Source organism: Saccostrea echinata, unplaced genomic scaffold (genome assembly GCF_033153115.1).
Source record: "Saccostrea echinata isolate AGI-Se365-2 ecotype Australia unplaced genomic scaffold, CSIRO_AGI_Sech_v1 ptg000019l, whole genome shotgun sequence".
Taxonomy (NCBI): Eukaryota; Metazoa; Mollusca; class Bivalvia; order Ostreida; family Ostreidae; genus Saccostrea; species Saccostrea echinata.
Window position 1 is genome coordinate 2,652,918 of NW_026889768.1, and position 16,461 is coordinate 2,669,378.

At 33.5% G+C, this 16,461-nt stretch overlaps 1 protein-coding gene across 2 annotated transcripts in view; it reads left to right on the forward strand.

The window, feature by feature from the left end:
• Nucleotides 1–16,155, forward strand: part of LOC133189568 (follistatin-related protein 5-like) — a 43,085-nt gene extending 26,930 nt beyond the window's left edge. For both annotated transcript variants that reach the window (XM_061324940.1, XM_061324941.1), the window contains 14 exons: nt 3,850–4,092; nt 4,425–4,640; nt 4,937–5,308; nt 6,042–6,242; nt 6,526–6,695; nt 7,073–7,190; nt 7,470–7,631; nt 7,913–8,053; nt 8,347–8,636; nt 8,928–9,113; nt 9,545–9,725; nt 10,454–10,654; nt 12,771–12,935; nt 14,262–16,155. In XM_061324940.1, the coding sequence (XP_061180924.1) occupies nt 3,850–4,092; nt 4,425–4,640; nt 4,937–5,308; nt 6,042–6,242; nt 6,526–6,695; nt 7,073–7,190; nt 7,470–7,631; nt 7,913–8,053; nt 8,347–8,636; nt 8,928–9,113; nt 9,545–9,725; nt 10,454–10,654; nt 12,771–12,935; nt 14,262–14,467 (2,852 nt within the window). In that variant the 3' untranslated portion in view covers nt 14,468–16,155. The remainder of the gene's footprint in view (nt 1–3,849; nt 4,093–4,424; nt 4,641–4,936; nt 5,309–6,041; nt 6,243–6,525; nt 6,696–7,072; nt 7,191–7,469; nt 7,632–7,912; nt 8,054–8,346; nt 8,637–8,927; nt 9,114–9,544; nt 9,726–10,453; nt 10,655–12,770; nt 12,936–14,261) is intronic.
• The last annotated feature ends 306 nt before the right edge of the window (nt 16,156–16,461 follow it).

Below are 16,461 nucleotides of genomic sequence, written 5' to 3' on the forward strand. Positions count from 1 at the left end.
CCTGATAGCAACATTAAAATCTCAACCAAATATCAAAATTGTAGAATAAGTTAATTTGGTGTCTGTTCACAGATTTAATATTGGTTAAATTTTAAGTCCTTGTCAAATGAAGGTCAGGACTGTTTACCAATTGAAAGATGATTGTCATTTTGTTTGAGGTCAAGGAAGAAGTTTACCATTTGTTTGAGGATAAGGAAGATGTTTGTCATTTTGTTTGATGTTAAGGAAGATGTTTGCCATTTGTTGAGGATAAGGAAGATGTTTGCCATTGTTTGAGGATAAGGAAGATGTTTGTCATTTGTTTGAGGATAAGGAAGATGTTTGTCATTTGTATGAGGATAAGGAAGATGTTTGCCATTTGTTGAGGATAAGGAAGATGTTTGTCATTTGTTTGAGGATAAGGAAGATGTTTGTCATTTGTTTAAGGATAAGGAAGATGTTTGCTATTTGTTTGAGGATAAGGAAGATGTTTGCTATTTGTTTGAGGATAAGGAAGATGTTTGTCATTTGTTTGAGGATAGGGAAGATGTTTGCCATTGTTTGAGGATAAGGAAGATGTTTGTCATTTGTATGAGGATAAGGAAGATGTTTGTCATTTGTTTGAGGATAAGGAAGATGTTTGTCATTTGTTTGAGGATAAGGAAGATGTTTGCTATTTGTTTGAGGATAAGGAAGATGTTTGCCATTTGTTGAGGATAAGGAAGATGTTTGCCATTGTTTGAGGATAAGGAAGATGTTTGTCATTTGTTTGAGGATAAGGAAGATGTTTGTCATTTGTTTAAGGATAAGGAAGATGTTTGTCATTTGTATGAGGATAAGGAAGATGTTTGCCATTTGTTGAGGATAAGGAAGATGTTTGTCATTTGTTTGAGGATAAGGAAGATGTTTGTCATTTGTTTGAGGATAACGAAGATGTTTGCCATTTGTTTGAGGATAAGGAAGATGTTTGCTATTTGTTTGAGGATAAGGAAGTTGTTTGTCATTTGTATGAGGATAAGGAAGATGTTTGTCATTTGTTTGAGGATAAGGAAGATGTTTGTCATTTGTATGAGGATAAGGAAGATGTTTGTCATTTGTATGAGGATAAGGAAGATGTTTGTCATTTGTTTGAGGATAAGGAAGATGTTTGTCATTTGTTTGAGGATAAGGAAGATGTTTGTCATTTGTTTGAGGATAAGGAAGATGTTTGTCATTTGTATGAGGATAAGGAAGATGTTTGCTATTTGTTTGAGGATAAAGGAAGATATAACTTTTCACAAAAGCATTGTCTATGCCTAACATGGGCATATATATACAAAATGTCAAATTGTCATTGGGCAGATTAGTTTATTTGTATTTCAGAATTTAACCACCTTAGTTTCAGTTCTGAGAGAGAGAGAGAGAGAGAGTTTATGCTACATATTTTGTTACAGTAGCAATTCTTTAGCTCATGTTCAACCATTGCCTTCCCATGGTAAGAAAAAGAGATCTGAATTATTACTAAACTAAATGCTTTATCTCTCAGTGTGTGAAGTCTGTAAACAAAATAAATTGCACACTGTAGTACATTGAATTGATCAGAAGTGGGAACTTGACAACTTTTTTTCCAAATATGTTCAATAGTTTTCACTGGAATTGAATAATTAATGTACCTGCACTTCAAACAAGCTTACTGCATTTGAAAGAAAATAAATCTATAAGAAAGAACATGCTTACCTTAGTGTAATCTGTCTAGAGTTTTCATTTCACAAAGGATGTATTCACAATTTCAAAGGAATTTACCTATAGGAGATATCAATTTCCCGGAATAAGTCACATTTAATAATCAATGTTCAGAAGTGTTTTCTATCTTGTCTATTGTACCAGTATATATGTCTAAATTTTTCCAGTTTATATTTTTAACGTAAATGTTGGTTTCACGAAAAACCTGAAAAAAGAAGGTAAACCTGTTTTTGACAACCTGGTTCACATTTATACCAGCTATTTTCATAGCCAGAATAGCTCTGATTGGTAATTAACAGCTGAGTATGAACACCACGGATACCTTTTTTTCAGACTCTTGGTTAGAATCAATCTGGTGCCACACTTTAATAATTTTAAATTCTCGCCTTTTCAAAGACTATTTTTATTTTTTTTTTTTAAGGGGGTTCAAAGATTATTTTTATTTTTTTATATAGGGGCTTGTGTATTTTCCTTTTAATTTTCTATCTTTTATGCACATTCATCCTTGATGTAAAAGACACTTAAGAGAAAGGAAATCGTAAATTCCATTGTAATTTTAAACACAGTCAACTGGAACTGTACCTCAAGATAGGTATAATATATAATATAATATATATTTAGAAAAGCATACATGTACTGATTCAATGTTCTAAATTCAGATCTCAAGTTTTCAAACAGTAAGACTACATATCAGTATCTGCACTCCCTTGGATTTCATTTATATAATTGGTAAAATACTTATGAATGGCATGTTTTTATTATATCCACGTAAATTTGTTGTAAAGTAAACATACATTAAGGAAAAAAAAGCTTTCTACAATACCATTATGTACAATGAAATGCAAAGAAAAAATATATCAAATAACATTTCAAGATAACAAACTCAAAATGTGTTGACAATGGCATTCTACATAATTAATGTCTATGGAAAGGTTGGTCCTATTCTCTACATACTGAAATAAAATAATTTATGAGATGTAGACCAGAACCGAAATCGACAAGCTTTTTGTAAAGACTAAAACCAATCCTGGTTCTCTAGGTCGGTGTCCCATTTATATTGAAGTGTTCTAGAGATGTAAAAGTCTAGATAAAAGATTAACATTGTGATGTTTATCATATTGCTGCACACAGAAGATCTATATTCTCTTGCAATACTCTGTGCTTTCTTTCTAGGAGGACCCATTTGAACAAGTTTTCTCTCATCAATAATTGCAAAATTGGCAACAACTTTAAAAGTGGTTACTTCTGTAAGAAAATAAATTCTGTTCATAAATGCAATCAATTCTTTTAACAATGCATGCGTATTTAATTGTATTGGAGATAATAAGTTGCTCATTTTTCTGTCAGAATCCAGTGAAGACAACAGAATATTTTTCCCCCAGAAGTAGTCCATTACAGCTTTAAGCTGCTTGATAAATCAATATTAATAATTGCAGAGGAATTTTTCCCAATACACAAATGCTTTCAAACATTTTATGTAAAATCAATAATTTTTTCAAAGTACTTTTAATGACATAAAATGGTATGGGAAACTCGGAGTTGGGTGCAGATATTTATGAGTTACATATGAATTAGATGCAATATGCTTTTAAATTAATCTTGGAAGAAAAAACAGAATTCTTTTGCTATTGAATTTCAAGTGTGTTGGGGAAACTTGAAATATTAATTTACAATTCTCAGAAACATACATGTACAAACATAACACTTGTGATTTTATTCGTGAAGTATATAAATCTTAACAGTTAACACCTGTACATGATTTGCACAGGTAGGTCATAAACATATTAATCTGGAAAACATTAGTCTCTTGTAAGAATCAGAAATTTAACTAGTTTCTTTGCAAAACTTGTAAAATCTTATTGTTCTTTATTAAAGTGGCCTCGGAATGGATTAATTTTGAGAAATCTTGATATCTCTTCAAATTGGTTTGGGTTAATTGTCAGTGAATAGTTTATAGTTTAAGCCATGCTTAGTTAAACTATTAAAAAGCTTGGGCATCATTAAAGGTTTCAGTGGGAATTTGAGATTTTGGCAATTTTATCTAGTAATACGTGTATCTTAATGACATCCAGAGATGTTGTAATGGCTGATCTGTGTGACTTACAAACTACTATGATAAACCTAAAAAGAGGCTGTCGTCCTTTACAGAGACCAACTCTAGCTGCCATGTTTTGGAGGTGACCCCAGGGAGGTCACCGTACATGTGCAGTAAGGCTACCAGCACCTTGTCCACCCTCCTAGACTGCCATGACACCTGTCTTCGTGGACACTGTGAGGCATTCAAGTTCCTAACCAATGGCTTCTGTGAAATTTACTTTGACAAATCCTGTATAGAAATGTTAGAGAAAGGACGAGAAAATTACTATGTCAGGAGATGTGCAAACCCAGAGGGTTAGTTTTCTGATGCTGGAAATTATAATTAAGACTTTAATGTGTGTTGTATTCTGTATATCTGTGTGAATACAAAATCACAAGGAAATGCTCTAGGATTAGCCCTTGATACTTGCATTAACCTGTGTAAAAATTATTTTTGATTTCAAGAAATGTGAAGAAAAAAAAAATAGAAGACAAAAAAAGCTTCTGCCTGAAAACAGGTTGTAATTAAGAAGGACGTAACTTTTTTTATGCAAAATTTTTCTCTGCAATAGTTAATTAGCAATGTGTATTGGATATACTTTGACAAAATCAATAATTTAAATGTATAACTCTTGTCACCATCTTAGACTGTTCTTACCACGAAGTTCAGCTGCCAGTCTCGGCCCCATGTGAAATCAGGTCTAACAGGATCAGTTCGTTTGAGGGCTGTCGGGACAGCTGTGAAGACTGTATGGCCATTAAGTATGACTACCACACTGGGGATTGTCATCTCTACCATCAGGAATCCTGTATAACACAAAAGTCCGTTAATTATATCAAGAGGGATTGTGGTGATACAAAGGGTAGGAATACATAACGAAACATCAGCAGTTTGATTTGGCAAGGAATTATTTATATCAATTGTCATAATAATAATATTCAACATCTGGACAAAATTTGATTTTGTTGAGAAAAGATGGCTGCAAAAAATATCAATAGAATGAGGACATTTGAATTGATTGTGAGAATTTATGCAGCTGTTCGTAAGACAACTTAAAAAAATTAATGACTTTTGTGTTTATATGCTTTCAGTACTCTAGCACAGATATTTAATGAATTTTTTGTGTTAGTGATCACCGTTTATGTATCTCTTTGTCAGGTGTATCTACTCAAAGAGAGCCGATATTACACAGAGTGAAAAGACCAGATGACAAAGTACACCTCAAGGCACACCTGACCGTGAATGAAAAAGATAAAACAGGTTTAATTCTGCCATCAGAAAAACCAAGTGAAAGCCAGAAAGTGCCAGAAATCAAAGTTAGTCTGGAGAAGGTCACTTCTGGACAAACCACAGAGAAGGGACATTATGACAGTGCTCTGGATCCCAAGACGCTGAAGGATAAGGTGGAGGAAGCCATGTTTTCTGAGTTGTGTACCACACAGGAGTACGTCAAGATGAAGGCGGACATCCTGAGGTACCACTGTGTCCGATTCCAGGAGAGGGACTGCTCCCCATCAGCTCTCTATGGCAGTAAGTGGCTACTGACCTAGATATCAAGTACGTAAAGATATCTCTCCTATTGCCAGGTATACCAATCTATGCTTCACATTTTTACAGGAATATACAAGAAAATTGGCCTTATATTTACTTGCTGTCCATAGATTTATATTGACATGTACTTTGTTTTCCCCTATAAAAAAACTTATAAATTTCAAGGGATCAACTTACACAAGACTCAATCACCAAAGTCTGTAAGAACTACTTTAGTTAGTTTTTGCAAAGAAAACCTAAACATTGCATCAAATCATTAATAATGTTTATGCTATCAGATTTCAAAATAAATTCAAAATTGGATAATAATCTTTCAGCATTGTGCACTCTTTTCTTTTATGGTAGTAGCTATTCAAATGGCTCTTCATTAATTGTAAATTACCAGAGGGATAAAACAGAAATTTAGATGATTATTTTTGTTAAAGATAATATTTCACAGTTTGTTTGCACACATCTTTGCCATTATGAGACTACATCTTTCAGAAATTAATAATTCAGTGCTTAAATGACAGCAGGTAGATTTATATGCTATTCAATGGAAAGGCGACATTTTAGTCATAGTGAAAGAAATTGTATCTTAGTATATATCTGTGGAAAACCAATTTGTAAGGCAATTCATTTGCAACACTAATTTCACTCCCTCAGCCCCCTCCACCCCTGAAATAAGATAAATGCCACACTTGTCAAATCACAGTAAATGATTTGTTTACAGAGAGGGATTACCTAGCCTCATTGATGTTTAGTTACTATGACAAGAACATGGACAACAGAATCATCCGAGATGAATTATGGGACATCTGGGTCACTGAACCGTTTCAACGCATGTTTGCATCATGCTCCCTCATGGATCTGTTCAGATTTGAACACATTCAGGATGATGAAATCCAAGAAGATGAATTTCTCAAGGCATTTGGTAATAACATGTTGGTGTACTTGTACATTGTTCTGTTGTGATTTGTTTGTGACAATAAAAGAAATCCATAAAAATACATGCAGAGAAAGCAATTAGTTCAGATATTAGATGGAGGGCATAAAGAGTGTTATGTAACAAATACATTAATACACGCTTATAATGAAGGGCCAGGGATGGAGAATTTTGCTTCATTATAAATGTAATTTGTCATATCTGTTAAGCTGACAATATGTTTTATATGAGGAAAAACTCTTATGCAAATAAATTGTTCTGTATTTGGCAGATTTTGAGTTAGCTGCATTCCAGGAGGAGTTTCAGGAGGTGCCAACATTAGCAACAGTTGGTAATGGATTGGAGCTGCGATGTGGAATTTCACCATCCTCAGAGAATTCCCACATCGTTTGGAACCGACACAACACAGACCTAGAGACGGTGACCTTCCCGGGAATCGCTGTAAGTTTCTCATCAATTCCACAAACACATCTTTCTAATTTTAGTTTATTGCAACATGATGTTTGCAGGAAAAAATTGAAATGTCAACACTTTAAAATAATGTGTGTTTGTGTAGAGATGAAGATGTGTGACTTATTGATTATACACTTATAATTGTTGTCTCTTACACATAGCTTAGATTTGGAAACAAAAATTGGGAATTTTTGAGTAGAATTCCTTTGAGAACTTTTGAATAAATGCATTTTGAATAAATTCTTTTTATTATGCAGCTTTATTTCTGCATCTAAAATACTCTTTTATTAAGGTGTCTAATTTTTCACCACAAATTTTGACTGCATACTCCAGTACCCTTTACCACTGAGTTCAATGTTTATCAGGTTTTCTCCGATGGAACGTTATACTTTGAGAATGTTGGCATCCATCACATAGGGAACTGGACCTGTTATGACCAGTATAGACCTGGATTCAAACAAATCCATGAGTTAGAAGTAAACAGTGAGTAAACTCATATAGGTTTCTAGACTTTATTTTAGTTAAAACTCAAATGGCAGACAAGAAATAATATTTTTCATAAAATGTACTGAAAGTAGTCATTTTTTTTAAAAAGATGGCAAATTCAATTTCTTGTATTATAAAGTCACTTCAATCAACTCTAAGACCTGTATTATTCTGCCAAGAATCTTGTATGATATATTGATTTTGTTTTGTTTTTCTGATGAAGTCAATTAGATTTACTCTAAATTCAGTGTGCTGTATAATCCTTTCCTCTTTCAGTCCCACCCATTGTAAAGGTGTCCCCCTCCTCTATGATGTTACCTGTGAGTGGAGTGGACATTCACCTTCACTGTCAGGGAGTGGGAATTCCACGCCCCACCATCCAGTGGCAGTTCAATGACAAGGTCATCCCTGTGTCTCCAGATCACTACGCCAGAATACGTATGTCTAGTTTACGTCTCCAGTGTATGTTTATTGACATGTATAGTTTAGCTATTAAAAAAAATCAATGCTACCACTTTACATGACTCCATATGATGCAATGCAGTGCATTTCTTTTTAACTATTTATTGCACATCTTGTAACATCAGAAACAGAAAATTGAACTGGAGAAACTGAAACTAGGTATTGAGATTACAACTCAAAATACCAAGGGGAATAAATCTGATATGTTGTAATTCTGATAATGAAAGAATCAAAGGAAAATAATTTCCATATTATAGATGAGAATGGCACTCTGATCATTAAAGACTCCAATTACCAGAGAGACTCCGGGGCATATAAGTGTCTGGCTACAAATGCAGCAGGCAGTAGTGAAGACATAGCCATGTTATACATTCAGAAACCAAACCAGACTGACAAATGTAAGCATTCTGGTTATTTTATGAAATTTAACTATTTATATAGCTTTTTTCGTATTCTCATAAATAAATTTATTCATTTACTATTAATTTATGACTTCCAAACTACAAAATAGCATGTCAGGATCATAACACTACTAATACGTATTTGGCATTACTTGCTAACATTTTAAAGATTATCAGTAATCTTATTTTGCTCTTCTTAACTAAAGTACTCTTGCTCTCTTTTATGAAACTTAGTGAAACAATTTTATTTCAAACACATGCATCATTGCCTCAATGTTGCTCTGTTTCAGTGTATGGGAAACAGACCACCAGACAGGAGACCTTCTTTGTCTTTCATCAGACTGGGTACAGCGCCTATAACCCGAGTGGTTGTTACACCAAACGACAGGTACACAGCAGCTTCGGACACCTGAAATACATACCTGAGGAGCTGGATGGGCCAATCTATCTGTGTGACCAGAGGAAGGATTGTGTGTGGGGTCAGGCAGTCAATGTCAGGAATAAATTTCTATATATAGCTCAGCCAAATGAGCATAGGGTGGTGGTCATAGACTCAGCTGAAACCATGAACCCCATAGAGGTCAGTATGGCTTAAAACAGCAGTTTGAGTAATTTGTCATTTGAATGATTTTCTTTCATGATTGCAATTTTTATTTTATTTGATACTCTGTTCTTCTATATATATATATATATATATATATATATATATATATATATATATATATATATATATATATATATATATAAAAGAATGCTTTGACTTTTAAGATTTCATATCAGTATATCGATAAGTAAAGAAAAATTGTGAAAGAATGGCTGCTGATTTAACATTTATTACCAATCACCTGAAGTTTCATTACTTTATTGTCAGTTTGTCAACACCGATCAGTTTCCGACAAAAATATACTATGTAGAACATTTGGACGAGGTCTGGGTTTTATGCTGGAACTCGGAGACAGACACAGGAAGTAAAACGATTGTTGTAATCAGAGATGCCAGTTCAGACATCCGTCATCGTATGGTTCACACTCAGCCAGTCGGATACAAGTTTGATCTGGTAATGACTACATGTAGAGAGAATATATTTGATATGTCAACATTATAGAACATACGTGTAATTCACTGAGGTAACCTTTTAAAGAATTTATTACAAACGTGGAAAAATTTTTGTTGATCAGTATATTATTCTTGCAAGTTGTAAAGATTGGGATGATGTTGGTTTATATTGATTAATCAATGGAATTGTAAATTTTTAATGTCATCTTGTCATATCACTGACGGCTGTGCTGACAATTAAATGAAGTGTGTATTGAAGACTTAACCATCTGTGATATGATGAATCTCAAAAATGTACAATTCATTATTTATATTTATATTCAAGGATTTCTTGGTAAATTGGAAAAATATCTATTCTTTAAATTATGCCTGTTTGAAATAAAACACACCATGTTTGCATAGCTAAATTGAAGGGAACATGAATTGTTTCAGGTTCAAGACATGTTCTTACCACCCACTAACGACCTTCATCACAACATGCAGTATGGATATGTGATTCACAGAGACCAACACAGTCTGTTTAAGTTGGAGTTGGAATCTATGAGGTACACAAGGGCTGTAGATCTGGAGGTCTTTAATTGTGTACCACAAGAGATTGCCTTCATACCCTTGGGTAAGCTTCAAGTACCAGCTGTTAGTTTTAATGTCAGATTAATAAACAAGAAACCACAAACTTTGAAGGATTTTGAAATATGATGCTGTGCTGCTCATCACTCTGAGTAAAGAACAATTCACATTTTCCAGAATTCTTAATACTGGTAGTATTCTACTTCTGCCAGTTATATATATTTACATTTGTAAATGTTTTTATTAAAAGCAACACGTATCTATATCCATATAAACATATTCTCGCGTCATAAACGTTCAACGTAATTTCTCAGTGACGTCATAAAGGGTTGACGTGCAATCAATGGATCAAATATGTGCCGTTGAGTTTGAAAAATAAAACATTTCACACGTTAAAGGTTATAATCAGGAAAATATAAAATATGAATAAGTCATAAATGTAAATATAAGTAATAATGTATCATTTTTAAACATCTATCGGGATATAAATACGGGTCGGTACGAGATCAGATTTACCATAAAGCCCTTCGGGCTTTATGGAATTTGATCTTGTGACCAACCCGTATTTATATCCCAATAGATGTTTAAAAATGATACATTATTATTTAAATATCCAGACATGACAATATCAATGTCTCAAGGAAAAAATTTCATTGTTTTTAATACCATTACATTGTCTGCAATGTACTTTAGTCTTTACTTTCTAGGCTAGGGAAAATTAACAGAATCATCCAGAAAGGAACATTGTCAGGTCATTTTGCATTTCCATTTCAGGAGGACATGTTGTTGTGGAATGTCTACAGTCTACCCCCAGCGGTTCTAAGACCCTGCAGATCTTAATTGACTACATTACTGATAAACCTGTGCTCAATATTACCCTGTCTGGGACCCCATATGTGTCTCCAGACTCCAAAAATATTGTGACGGTAGACAAAAAAACAGGGAAAGTCAACATTGCCAAGATCTCAGGGAAGGGTAAGTTTGGGGAATGATTAAAACAGTTTTCTGTATATGGAGTATGTGTTTCTACAATAAAAAAACCCAATATAGAATATCAAAAGAAAGAGGATTCCAGAATCATTAAGATAAGTTTCAGACATGTTCTTTTGAAAAGTTTTGTTATTTAAAATGGTAATAATTAATGCACATTTCTTAGAAATATAAAAGAAATTGAAAGATATTTTGTTTTTATAATGCATATTATTACCGTATATACTCGCCTATAGGTCGGTCCGCCTGTAAGTCGGTTGTATTTTTTTGCTGTTTTTATTTTGAAGGGATTGCAATCCACCCGCCTACAAGTCAGTACAACTTTTTGCCAAAATTAGTTGACAATTTCTATCCAATGCGCTGATGTTTTAACCTGGTTTCAGTTAATATTTTTAAAAAATGCTGCCAATATTTAATTTAAATCATTAAACAATTAAGTTATACACACTTTAGGTAAAAATAAAATTATTAAAATATGTAAATACGAGGGGCATTTCAAAAGTTCTGGCAACTGGTGTGTGGTAAATTAATGAGCGTCATTATCATAAATTAAATTATATCAATCCCTCAAAATAGTCTCTGTTGACCTGGACACACTTTTTAGGTCTTGAAATCCACGTGGAAAATGCTGCCCTATAGTCCTCTTTCGGTATACGCTTCATACACTGGAATACGGCACTTCCGACTGCATGACGACTTTCAAATCACCGTCCTCGGAGGGCTTCTTTGATAACGGCATTCAACCAAATATCGCATGGAGCTAGGTCAGGACTGTAGGGTGGATGTGGTAAAACGGCAATAGCATTTTCCTTTAAATATTTGGTTACTACCTCTGATCTATGGGCAGGTGAGTTGTCATGGAGGAGCTTTATTCCTCTACTACTGGTTGTTGGTCGGGTCGTTTTATAGTGCTCTACAACCTGAGACAAGACAATCTCTGCATAAAATTGACCAGTAACACTGCTGTGTTCTGGAACCGGAACTTGAGCAACAGGGCCTTTAGAATAAAAAAATAAGGCGTACATTACTCTCCGGACAGACCGGTTTCTGCGTGCAATTTGAGGCCTTGTATCATTTTCACCGATCCAAACTTTATTATTGAGCTTAGTTTCCAATTCAGAAAAATATATCCATGTTTCATCACCAGTTGCAATCTCATTTATTCACCTTTGGTCACAATCTTCATAAATTGTTAGTAACTGTGAAGCCATTTCTACCTGGATGCGCTTTTGCTCTTCCGAGAGAAGATGCGGTACCCATCTAGCACAGACTTTCCTAAGCTTTAAGTTTTCCTTTAAAATACGAAAAACTGCTGATGAATTAATGTTAGTTAAGTCTGCTATTTCCTCAACTGTATATCTAGCATCATCAGCTATCGTATTTTGAACAGCGACGATTTCTTTTTCGTCATATGCACAAACTGGATGCCCCAAACGGGGGTCATCTTCAATTGATTTTTTACCCTCTTTAAATTGAACTACCCATCTTGCTATTGCTCGATATGAAAGAGCATGCTCTCTATATACTACATCTAAATCGGCTTTTATTTCTGTTGCCGTTAAGCCAAGCAATGAGCGAATTTTGCAATATGCTCTTTGCTCAACAAAAAAATTATTCTCCTTATCAGTCATTTTTACGCCCAGTATACAGAGTATACCTAATTATGACGTCATTTTAGCAGACCTATATGTCATTTTGAATGTAAAATGACGTCACTACTAATGCATATTTGCCTAAGCTTTACAGTGGTATCAGAGTCATTTTAATCCATAACATAGTTAAAATTTTATATACCAGTTGCCAGAACTTTTGAAATGCCCCTCGTATTTGTATTTTATGTATAATCTTAGAATACCTAATATGATATATCCAGACTTTGTTAAACGATAATTGCAGAAATGTTTATTAAAAAACGACGTTCCGCCGTCCAGAAATTTGCCATTTTTTATGATTCGCCTATAAGTCGAGCATAGAGTTTTGGACCAAAATTTAACACCCAAAAAACCGACTTACAGGCGAGTATATACGGTACTACATTTTGTAAATAAGAAAAAATAACACATCATACTCCAAAAAAATTATTTTGGTGATGCAATTTCAGGTAAAATCTCCAAGATGACGGAAGTTATAGTTGGTTCAAAGGTCAGTGATGTGACCTTTTTCCCATCAAACCATGGTCATGGTTACAATGTTGTCTTGACATCACAAGAACTGCCTGAGATCTACTCCATACAACTGGACAATGGAAAGATCACCACACTTAAAGGTACTTATTTATAAAGCGCGAAGTCCCATTTCAACGTGTAGTTCAAAGGATTGCAAGTATTCAGTCACCCTTGTGACTCAATAGATGTTTACTTGGATTTCAAAAACTATGAACATACTTCCAGCAACAAATTGGAATAAGTTTGTGTATTCACCCAAGTCAACATTTTATGTTTTGTCAGTGGATTTATGTGGATTTATATGAAATGTTGTAGAAAGGTAGGCACCATACAAAGTAACACAAAAGGGAAAGGAGACATGTTCAAATACAGTGATGTGCCTCAATTTTTGTTTGTTTTTTTTTTAGAGGGGGGGGGGGGGGCAAGATTTTTATCATGCAAAGGTGAATCTAGAATGCATATTTTGTGGGTTATGCTATGTTTATTAAGTTATTCCACTTTGAAACCTTGTATGGCAATACACAATATGTTTATGCAAGAAATTTACTATTCACTCAGTTGAGCTCATGTCAGGTTTAAGATTTAATGTTTGTAACTGGGTTTTAAATGGCACCAATTGAAAAGGAATTAAAGACAGTTCTAAGTTACTTTAAATTAAATTTAGATATGTGGACTATAGTCAAACTGCTACATATTATATTTTCTAAGGAAGACTTGCCTGACTTTGCAGAAGGAGAAAAATTGGCAGAAAACCAAAACCATGAAATGGGGGAGGGGGGGGGGTGAGAGAAAACAGGAAAAAGGAACGTGTTCAAATGTTCATTTATGGAATGTTGCTGATAAAAGTACACTTTCCTTTTCAAAAATGATATTAAGAACTTTAGTTTCAGCAAGAAATGAAACGTAATGACCATTTAGTATGCTAATTACAGAATATCATTCAAGATCTGTAGATAATATTGACATTAAATATTCAGTGATGTACTTTAGTCAACAATACAGTTAAAATTTGTATTCTTTTTTATTTAGATCACCAAAAGTAAAGAATGAACTATAATAAATTATTACTGATTTTTGCTAAGAAAACTCAGGTGAGACAGCTCCCCCACTTGTGTAAAAGCAGTTGGGGAGTTGGCCCACTTTCACAAATTTCTAGATTCACACCTGTGACATTATACAAAGCTTAAAAAGAAAAAAAGTTATCTAGAAAATTTCATATGGGACAAAGCTGTTCAAATTAATAAGGGGTCACTATACAGTATATGTGTGCATTTCAATCCAAGGTAATTTATTTTGATCCTGCCTTTAAGAGGTATGCAGTAACCAAATGCCCTCTAAACTTTGTATGTATAAATAATTTTTAGGAATGAAATGTTACCAAGTATATTTTGTTTTTTGATATTACCCTTCTACAAATTTTATTTTAGGAATTGGAGAACCTCAGATGACCTTGAACTCTTTCACTCAAGTATCTCGTGCAGTGATTGGAGGGGATTATTTCAGCAAGTACTTTGCCACACCATCAAAAGACACTCTACTGATTCTGAATGGACAAAGTCTGTACACAGATTGTCAGCTGACTGGGCTTAAAAACCCCGACAAAGTGGCCTACAATGTGGCATCTTTAGCGTGAGGGACCATCTCAAAAATGTGATTACATAAGGGGTTGTCTTGATAGTTTGAAGTATCACAACTCATTTGTAAATGAAAGCACCAATCACATGTGGTATTATATCACATATCCAATTTTTTTCTCAAATAAGCAGCGTGGAATGTAATTCTCAGTAATAATTGTAATTGATGTGTGATAAAAATTTAAGTTTCAGTTTGTGATGAAATACATTTATCATAAAAATTTAGTGTGTATTACATGTATTACAATTTATATTCAAATAACAATACACTGTACTGTTGTGGAATTCTTAATAATTTGTATGTTTATCTTTGAAAACAAGTGTATTTTCAAAAATGTGAGGAATTATAAATTCATGAAGTGTGATTTTGGATGTAGAAAATGCCCACAAAATTGAACTGCTGTGTGAAAAATATAGTTAATGATTATTAGTCCCACTTACCATGATCATGTTAACGAGTATCACATATTGATTTTGTATGTGTACATATGTATGTTACTTTTGTTTAATGAATAAGAGTGTAAAATCATACAGCTTGATTATGTTTCGTAATGTTAAAGTATCTCTTATTAGAGATGTTTCAAGAAATCTTTAATTGTTAATGAGAAGAAATGGATTCTACCATTTTAGTAAGAGTCCCATGTATAGATGGTACTCCTAATGTCAGTGACAATAACTTAGGGATTACCGAGGATAGCAAGGTAGATTTACTTCCGAGTCAGTTTAAGTCAGTGACAATAACTTAGGGATTACAGTGGATAACAAAGGTAGATTTAGTTCTGTGTCAGCTTAAGTCAGTGACAATAACTTAGGGAATACAGTGGATAACAAAGTTAGATTTGCTTCCGAGTCAGAGACGATAACTTAGGGAATACAGTGGATAACAAAGGTAGATTTGCTTCAGAGTCAGCTCAAGTCAGTGACAATAACTTGAGGAATTACAGTGGATAACAAAGGTAGATTTGCTTCTGAGTCAGTTAAAGTCAGTGACAATAACGTAGGGAGTACAGTGGATAACAAAGGTAGACTTGCTTCTGAGTCAGTTTAAGTCAGTGACAATAACTTAGGGAATACAGTGGATAACAAAGGTACATGTAGATTTACTTCTAAGTCAGTGACAATAACTTAGGGATTACAGTGGATAACAAAGGTAGATTTGCTTCTGAGTCTGCTTAAGTTGGTGACAATAACCTTAGGAATTACAGTGGTTTTACTTCTGAGTCCGCTTAAGTCAGTGTGTGATTATAGAACACATATTGCAGCATAAACAGAAGCTGTTTGGTACAAAATGTTTCTGGTGTGCTGTGTTAGTTTGTGTTACATATAAGTAAGATCACAATGTAGTAAGAATGTAATCTCCCAGAGAAGATTTTGTGGCCGTGAGTTAGATATACTTGTAGATAAAATTTTAAAAATTGTAAAGTTGCTAAGTTGTTTATTTTTTATTTACTGCAAACCTGACTAAGGATGTTAGAAATTTTACTATCTTAATTAGGTTGGATATATTGTATGTATGTTTGGATTTATAGATTTCAATTTCTTCAATAGCTCCCATACCTTTTACACTTTATGAATGATGTGAATACTATGTCTCAGAATTTCAATGTGGAAGAAAAAAAAACAAGACACAGGCTACAGATAGAATTTTGAGTTATTATTTTATAGTAAGCTTAGTTATACATATATTTGCATATATCTTTGATTCTGCAGTTTGTATACTGTATCTAATATGTATGTACTTATGTTGTTTTTTATTTTAATTATATATTAATTTACAATCAATTTACTATGTCAGAATTAATTTTACGCAATTTGCTTATTTTTTACTTTTACTTTTTTAAAAGTATTTAGAAGATTATTTGTCCCTTGCAGATTGTGATTTTACATTTTATTAACTTTTTATTAACATTTTGTATTATTTTTGTAAAATGTTTTGAAACCAGCAAAAAGAATTTTTCAAAAATCTTTTTTGTTGAACAATATTTGTTTTACA